Source organism: Echinops telfairi, unplaced genomic scaffold (assembly GCF_000313985.2).
Source record: "Echinops telfairi isolate 266 unplaced genomic scaffold, ASM31398v2 ScPeMD7_7458;HRSCAF=8496, whole genome shotgun sequence".
NCBI lineage: Eukaryota > Metazoa > Chordata > Mammalia > Afrosoricida > Tenrecidae > Echinops > Echinops telfairi.
In genome coordinates, this window is record NW_022111358.1 from 28,971,587 (window position 1) to 28,980,530 (window position 8,944).

Here is an 8,944-nt window from a genome sequence, read left to right on the forward strand (position 1 = left end):
TCGCAGAACCAGCCGCAGTTGCCCACGTTGGCGGGGATGTTGCAGGCCCCGGGCAGGGTGCAGCTGTGGCAGCTGGGAGGTATGCAGGGCCGGGAGCAGAAGCTGGTGCGGCAGCTCAGGTTGGGCAGAGAGCAGGTGTAGGACATGGCGCTGGGAGGAGTGGAGTTCTGAAGGTCAGTTTCAAAGCCTGATTCCTTTGTGCGCTGGTGTCAGGCCAGGTCCTCTCCGGGGCTTTATATTCTGTCCGCCGTGGGTGTGGCAACCACGGACAGCATTCCCCCTTTGGACCCTCTTTAGGAATTTTTTCATCAGTTATTTAGACACCTCACAAGAGTCCTTCTTACCTCATAAAATGCTTTACTCTGGCTTCTTGCTAAGTCAGGACTCCTCGCTGATCATGCTGGTTGGTCAAGGAAGAGCTTCCTGGTCTGACTTCAAAGTGGCCAACCCATTACCATGCCAACACACAGTGTCACTTCAGGAGGGACAGCTGCTCCCTAACTCCCAGAGTTGAGGCAACTTCCGTGCCTCCTTCCCCTGGCCAAGAAAAGTTCTGTGCCTTAGCTGACTCATAGATCAGAAAAGACCAGAAAAACAAAGCCATGCAAGGGAGCTCCCTCAAGAACCACCACTGGTTGGCAGGGAATTCTGGGATCGGGAAGAACTGAGCATTTCAACCAGGTCAGTGCCTGGCCGCTGTGCCATCCAACAACTCCCTCCTCCTGGAGAGGCTCCCACGGCTCCCTTTCTCCAGTGGTCACGCAACATGAGGGAAACTAGAATTTTAGGCGTCCGTGCGATACCTGGGGCACTCGCCTCTGTCCTTGCACACAGTCTGACTGTGACAAGAGTCCCATGGTGCCACGCACCGTGCCCAGGAACGGCACGCATGGCCTTCTCAGGCCTCCTCACACCTGGAAAGGGTTTGAGGTGAGTACACCGGGCCTCTGAGAAGTTACCAAGATCACAGAGCTCCAATGTGGTAGAGAGGGGTTCCAATCCACGTCTCTCTAACGCCGAGGACCATGCTCTCTCTGTCCCACGCCACTGTCTATGTCTCTCAGTCTTTTCATGACGAAGGAGCAGCAGGGGGGGGGGGGGGGGGGGGGGGGCGGGATGAAGTCAGTGTAGCGTCGTGCAGACCATACCTCTCCTAAATCAGAATGGGCCAAGAAAGAACCTTCACCGGTGTTCTTTATCAAATAATCAACAGCCACTTCTATGCCAATCAAAGAACATTTACTCAGGTGAGGAAGCCTAACGCCCATTAGAAATCTGAAGAGAAGAGGGAGAAAAAAACGGAAGCCTTTGATTGACCTGATGCAGAAATTATGTAAGCCTCTTTCTCCAGAGGAAAGACACCATCACATGCTTGCTGGCACCTTATGACCTTCCATGCCTCTCGACAAACAGACATCCCACCATCATGCTCTGGCAGACGGACAGATGAACTCTGAGAATGGTTTCATTTTTCATCTATCGTTGCTCCCATATGAAAGCTGTTTCTCAAAACAGTTATCTTGTGGAAGCGAGTGCTAAGTTCTCTAATGCGACCAGTGCTCACATTACCCCTTCTTGAAACCAGCCTCTGTGGTCTGTGACCCATCCTTCCCGTCAACCTTGCTGAAGACAAATCGTCATCAGCTGAGGGTGTGTTTTTTTTGGAACCAGCCAAATGTCACTTGGAATCATGCCAAAGGAATGGGTTAAATAACCAAGCTAACACCCCTGAATGGGTCAGAACCAAGTTGTGGTGGGAAAATAACAATGCATGCTTTCTTGGGCAATTGTAAAAGCCATTTTTCCCCTGGAGAAATTTCGAGTATACTTTGAGACAAGACAGCAGAATTGGAATAAGTGTGTGACACATACTTGGAAGGCCCTGACATTCTTACTCACGTTGACAATCCCCAACTCTCTGCTACGTCTGCCTGAACCCCGACTTTAAAATGATCTCACCACCAGCGAAATGTGGAATGGGTGTGTTGGCTTAAAACCATTCCCGAATGATCTACCTCCCATCGGAGGGAGCAAAGACCAGAAAGCAAGGAGCTCGATTCACTGATTTTTTTATCTTACTGCCTTCTGCCCTCTCTGCTTCTTCTATGATTCAAAAACAGAGGTTTTTATTCATTTGTTTGCTTGTTTTCAAGGTCATTTTATTGGGGGCTCTTACAACAATCCATCCATCAATTGGATCAAGCATATTTGTACATATGTTGCCATCATTGTTTTCTAAACATTTACATTCTATTTGAACCCTCGGTATGAGCTCCTCTTTTTACCCCTTCCCACCCTTGTGACCCCTTGATAAATTATAAATTATTATTCATTTTATATCTTATACCAACTGCTGTCTCCCTTCCCCCAAGGTTTCTCCCCCCTCCTCTCCCCACCTTCCCCCTACCTTACTGGTCCTACTGCTCCCATTTCTCTTGCTGAGGGGTTTGTCTGACCTGGATTCCGGGTGTCCTGAGCTCTTATCTGTACCCGTGTCCATGCTCTGGTCTAGCCCACAACATCAAAAACAGGAAAGGAATCCTGTGTGAGCATTGGTAAGTAGACCCGTGGGATCGCCATGACCATCGCTATACTGTCTACCTCCGTCAGAACAGAAGAGGCCATGTCTCTTCACAAATGGAGAGCAGGGATTCGAAAACATGACTACCCTCACATCTTAAGTAGAAGGAACCATGCCTACTACATGACCATTAGCTAAAATGATGGTTGAGAAGACTTGGGCAAGAAAATAGTTCTGTTTTAATTCACTTCCCTGAAACGCTCAGGAAGGCTAATGCTCTTTTTTGATTCCAATTGCCATGTACTATGAATTCTCCTGACTTTTGCATAAGTCCTCTTCTCGCTGGTCAACGACCCTTCAGTCAGCAGGATGAGCAAATCCAGTCCTAACAAAGAGAAAGGTTTAACAGCCGCCCCGTGCGTGTCATGGTGACAGATGCCATGCTGAGGCTCCCGTCTTCAGATGTGAGCAACTTGCAATTGAGGTCTAAGGATGCTCTTTATTGTGGAAGCCAAGGCTGTTTCCATGGGTGAGATCATGCACAAACTCCATGCTACTGAATCATGGAGTGGAGTCAGGGCGGGCATCCTGCGGAGGCCATCCACCCAATGGCAGGACTTTAAAGGCCTTTAAAGACTTTGTTTATTCTTCCCCAAACCATATTCCCTGCTGCCTGAAATTCCCATCATGAAGACTATAAATGTATCGGGTCACTTGCAGATTATTTAGACTTTAATGTGAACAAGCAGTAAGGAGAGGGAGCCTCATGCCAAAGAGGATGGCTGGCAGAGCCACCTGCATTAGGGAAATCAGAAAGATGCAAACTGCCCAGTATCAACACCGGCCTGCTAAGCTGGGCAGCCCCGGGTCACGTGACTATAAGAACAATCGAGGGGGCTCCCACAGGCTGTCCCCTAATCTCCATTGGATGGCCCTCAGGGGAGACACTGTGATTGGAATCCAGGGTCTAAGCCAATGGCTTTGGCTCAGAAAAGATGGTCAAATCGGGCTTCCAACTGGAGGGCCACACAGGAAAGGAACTGGTGAAGGAGCCAAGTTGGTGGCAAAGAGACATGGTCCCCTGAAAACAGGACTTGGGGACTGCGTCTACAAACCTTCTGCAGAGCCATCCTTCTCTCGCTGGTGCTCTCAGTCCTGCGATCCCAGTGGGAATGGGGTTTGAGGGTCTTGGGGGATCTAGCCAAGGCAGAAAAATGTTAACTCTGTCAGTACGAGGGGTTTTTCCTTCTGTGTAGTCTAACATGGAGGAGGAGAAGGGGAGCGAGTTGAATAGTACCAGTCTTCCTGGGAAAGCCGGATTCAGGATCCACTGAGAAAAGGAACAAAAAGGCATGTGTCTGCTGTGAGGATCGATGGAAAGAGCAGATGCTGAAACATCCGCAGCAGGACACGGAGGATAAAGCAAACAGGCTTCGTGTTTCGTATCAACGTGGTGCTAAGAGTTGGGCTTAAGTTTGCTATCAGTTCGATGGCTTGAAGCAAACATAAGTCACTGAACGATGGCTTCTCCCTCCAGCATCCCACAGGCCTTGTGCGCTCGAAGACCATCCCTGCAGTACCCAAGGGATTAGTCTGAATTATCTTGTGGACCACCCGCTCCTTGAAACGCTGACCTCTTTGCACTTGCAAGACCTTTACCCTCTCTGACAGCTGAGAGCCACATGGCACCCCTCTCCTAGTAAATCTGGCTCCAGTAGGTCTGACCCCCAAGCCAGGTCTTCACCATTTCTGTCGGCGGTTCCCAAGGTCCTTCTGTAGTCTACCACACTCCCCTCCTTCATCTTCGAACTCTCGCTACTCCAACTCTCTATTTGGATATCCCTCCGACATCTCTCACGAATCTAGTCGTTCTTGACCCACGCCTTCCTCTGGAGGCCCACTTTTGCTTCTTTTTGTAAGGTTCGATGCCTTCCGATACCTCTTGACCATGCCAGGGTCTCAGAGGAGTGCCACTTTCTGCCCTTCTCTCTGTATTGTCTCTCTGCTGCCGGTCAGCTTCTCCATCTCAAGTCACGCCTCTAGAGCCCTCCCCTCCTCTGCCCACTCTTGTACCCATCCTTAGTATTTCTCTTGTACCCATCCTTAGTATTTCTCACAAGCCTCCTAAGCAACCTTTGTTTCCCACCCAGTCCCACCAATGTCTAGGGTCCATCCCTACTCCTCCCAAAGCAGTCTCCAGAGGATCCTCCAGCGACTTCCTTACAAGCATATCTCACAAATAACCAGTCATGGCATTGCCAGGTATGGGTCTGCCTAACAACGTCGATTCCTGTGCCAGCCTAGGAGCTGTGCTTTGGAGCCCTCAGCGTGCCCTCTGACTTCTAATCTTCTCGCCAGGCAGAGGCCATGCCTGGCAAAACTTTCCCTTCTATCCGCGCTCAACCATATCCGACCTAAATTTATTTCAGATGTATGCTAATATTGCACCGTGAAGGTTGACTGAAGTTGAACTGTGGGGCATATATAAAGTTTTTAATAACCTTCTCATGAACCCTCATTAGTGTTATTACTTATTTATTCTACTGACAGTAGTCTATGGTCTATGTCAGGCTTTTAATTAGATGAAAGTGTTGTTCTCTGGAAGGCCTCAAGCCAACCAGCCAGGCAGACGACATTGCTATGAGTAGACTATTTGGGCTTTCAAACTCTTGACCCTCCTCCTTGCAGGCTTCTGATCACCGGAAGAATACTCTCACACTTCTGACATTTATCATTCTTTATTTACACCTTCCCTGAGTTACATCGACTTTTGTCTTTGGACAAACGTCTTATTCCCTTTATTCCTTCTAGATGATAAGAACGCTGTGGGCCAGGGATGGTGTTTACTTACGTGTGTGTTTCAATACCCCACACCACAGCAGGCATATACTATAGGGAACTGTTCGTTAGGATTGTGTCTACTAGACAGAGCGAAATTGAATGGACACGTAAGGTTGGGACCTGTAGAGGCGAGCCTTCTCCGAACTCAGACATGAGGCAAGTAGGGGAGCGATGGGGTTGGTGTTTGTTAGAGGAGCTTCATGAGCGTTGAAATGAAAGAAGATGAAATGGTGCAGAGGTTCGAGAAGGACATTATAACAAAGACCTGGAGAAGATCATACACTCGAAGAGGTGGGGAGGTAAGAAGAGGAGCCATTCAAGAGTCTTGCGAGGACGAAAGGTTCGGTATGACAAATGGATAGCAAGACAGATCTGCTTGGCAAAGATACATTTTAATCCAATTAACTTTGACATGACGGTCTGGATCAGGCTGGGTTCTCTAGAGAAGCAAATGCCAGTGATGTTCACACGGATGTGAACATAGAAAGACATGTGGATCAAGACACGGTTCACACAGCTGTAGAAATTAATAAGCCCAGTTCAAGACTGTGGGTAGGGGGTAGGCTGAAGGCGTCTTCTGACTCCTGTAGCTGCAGGGGCCGAGGGACAGGAAAGAGGAAGATGAAGCAGGAAGACCACAGCCGGTGGTTGCCAAGTTGAATGAATCCTCAATGTGTGGAACGAACCCAAGGCGAGAGTCAGCAGCCCACTGACAGCTCCTGGGCCCAGCAGGCGATGTGACCGAAAGTGGATCAGCCCGATGCAGGAGCCCAACCCAGCAGACGTGCAACACACGGTCAAATTATACTGAGTGCAGGCTACCTCCCTCCGTCAGATCAAGGCTGTGACCAAGTTACGGAGATTTATTCTCCCCACGACTGCTTGTCCGCTTCACAGGAGATCCCGTGTGAAAGTACATCAGTGGAGAATCTGAGCACACCCAAGTAGAAATGAAACTGAACTATGCCGCCATGGGATAGTTCAGTTTGAATTCCACGTGGCCCAGTGCCAAAGCCAGAAACCTGCTACTAGAATGGAAGATGCAGGAGTCCTCAGGACAGGGCTGCTAGTTCTTTATGAATGAGAATGTAGAAAGAGGAAACCAAGGGGCTGTAGATCCAAGCCTTTCCTCTACTTATGACAGAGGAGGAAGCTGGGCTAATCAGAAGGTGGAGAAATGGTAGTAGTAACTAAAGCAAGAAGACCCATTGTGTGTGGGAACATAGAAATCAAGAATGGCCTGTTGGGGGAGCAGTTCGAAATCACCGGCAGCTCCAAGGGAGAAAGATGAGACTTTCTATTCCTGTAAAGAGTTACAGTCTCGGACATCCTCAGGTGTAGTCCGACCCTGTCCTATCGAGTGCTATGGGTCAGAATTGACTCGCGGGCAGTTAGTGTGTGTGTGTGGTTTTACGTGCCTGTGCTGATGACAGGCACAGCAGAGACTTTAAGAGGAGATCATTACTACTGCTTGAGAAGTTTCTACAGTGAGGTAGAGATAAAAACTGGTTTTCAGGAAGTTTAGGAGACTGGGGAGCGGGGAATTCCAGTTTGATGGGGCTCACAGTAAGAGATAGCAATAAGGTTTCCCAAAGAGTCTATGTATTGTCAAGGGCTTCACAACCAAGTCATGGTCTTTGCTGGATGGGGACTTCTTGGGAGGGCGTCCTTGCTGCTCTGCCGGTGTTTGCCTGTGGAACCTAATGGCTGTGGCGAGCCCTTGAACCCATTTCATCATTTTAATGAAGGGGTATTTTTTTTAATAAATCATTTTATTAGGGTCTCATACAACTCTTACCACAATCCATACACACATCAATTGTGTAAAGCACATTTGTACATTCATTGCCCTCATCATTCTCAGAACATTTGCTCTCCACCTAAGCCCTTGGCATCAGCTCCTTATTTTTTCCCCTCCCTCCCCCTCCCCCCTCTCTCATGAACCCTTGATAATTTATAAATTATTATTTTGTCATATCTTGTCCCGTCCGACATCTCCCTTCACCCACTTTTCTGTTGTCCGTCCCCCAGGGAGGAGGTCACATATAGATCCTTGAAATTGGTTCCCCCTTTCCAACCCACCCTCCCTCTACGCTCCCAGTATCGCCACTCACACCACTGGTCCTGAAGGGCTCATCCGCCCTGGGTTCCCCGTGTTTCTGGTTCCTGTCTGCACCAGTGCACATTTTTATGAAATAGCTCTGATGAGTACTTTACAGTGCATGAATATGAGACACAAATGTATTATGCCAGGGAAATAAAGTTTATTGGGAAGTAAATGAAGGCGCCTGTGTGCGTTCCAGAGAATACCAAAGGAGCAAGGAGGGGAGGAGGTACAAGACACCCAGGAAGCACCGTTGAGTCCTACCTGGAGTTCAGGTTGCAGGCAATGCGTGGAACACCTTTAAAATTAAAAATAAGAGACTCAATAAAGGACTTGGCCAGACTTTCTTTCACAGAACATCGATGCTCCGTGTCTTGCTGGGTCTGAGATGCATTTTGGTGTCTAGAAACGAGGGTTGGCGGGATGAGATTTCCAAGAACCACTGAACTCCAGCAAAGGCAGGAACCAAGGACGCTTCCTATGCTTGATCCACATGGCTTCACTGATGTTGTCCAAGAGGAGTCAAGCTTTGGAATTAACTGCAACGTGATTGAGAGGTGCCACACGGTCCACAAGAGTTACCACAAGCATTGGTGGTTGCACATGGGTTGCAGGGGAGCCTGGGGGTGGGAAGGACACAGAGGTTTCACTTGGATTGGCAATGTCGGTGACGAGAACCCTACAGTACACATGACGCCTCGTGCTTCATGAGACAATCTATGAATTCTCCATGATTATACTTAGTTGCTATCAATTTGCTTGGTACCCAGGGCCACTCTTTTTCCCACCATGCCATGTGCACAGGTGGAAGATGTTTCTGAAACATTTCACTGTTTAGTTGGTTGGTTGTAGAAAACGACTATCTCATCCTCTTGAGTTCCCATGAACCGCCACGCAATGCATCGGACCCGACAGTTATTGGGAGTTGCGATGTGTCCTCCCCACCCTGCCCCGTTAACCCTCGGAGGCAGGGCCTATGTTCCCTTCCTCTTTGTGCCCGCCACCTTGGTGTCAATCTCCCAGTGAACTGCACGCCTACTAGAGACTCAACAAACGCATATTGTTTGGTGAGTGGAAAATTGGTCCAGCATGTGTGTGCCCAGAATGTCTTGGGGTCTCACCTCACACCACTGCCATGGGATCCAGTCCTCCTCCTGCACATTTCCCCAGAAACACTCACTTGCAGTCCTCGCTCTCCAGCAGGCCACGGTACGTGTTGATCTCGCACTCCAGCCGGGCCCGCACGTCCAGCAGCACCTGGTACTCCTGGTTCTGACGCTCCAGGTCGGCCCGGATCTCGGCCAGCTGGTCTTCAACATTCGTGATCAGGCACTGCACCTGGGACAGCTGGGCGCTGTAGCGGGCCTCTGTCTCCGTCAGTGTGTTCTCCAGAGAGTTTCTCTGGGATGGGGAAGGAAGAAAATATCAGAGACAGTCTCCTTGGAAGGGGTTCCCTATACTGTCCCAAGGAAGCCATA

At 49.2% G+C, this 8,944-nt stretch overlaps 2 protein-coding genes across 2 annotated transcripts in view; both read right to left on the reverse strand.

Annotated features, from left to right (window-relative positions):
- LOC123522705 (keratin, type I cuticular Ha3-I-like) overlaps positions 1 to 146 on the reverse strand; it is a 6,068-nt gene extending 5,922 nt beyond the window's left edge. The window contains exon 1 of the mRNA XM_045299339.1: positions 5 to 146. Within this exon, the coding sequence (XP_045155274.1) occupies positions 5 to 146 (142 nt within the window). The remainder of the gene's footprint in view (positions 1 to 4) is intronic.
- Positions 147 to 8,001: 7,855 nt separating this feature from the next.
- LOC101656291 (keratin, type I cuticular Ha4-like) overlaps positions 8,002 to 8,944 on the reverse strand; it is a 3,553-nt gene continuing 2,610 nt past the window's right edge. Inside the window, exons 7-8 of the mRNA XM_045299389.1 lie at positions 8,647 to 8,867; positions 8,002 to 8,086 (exon numbers count right to left, since the gene is read on the reverse strand). Coding sequence (XP_045155324.1) covers positions 8,002 to 8,086; positions 8,647 to 8,867 — 306 coding nt within the window. The remainder of the gene's footprint in view (positions 8,087 to 8,646; positions 8,868 to 8,944) is intronic.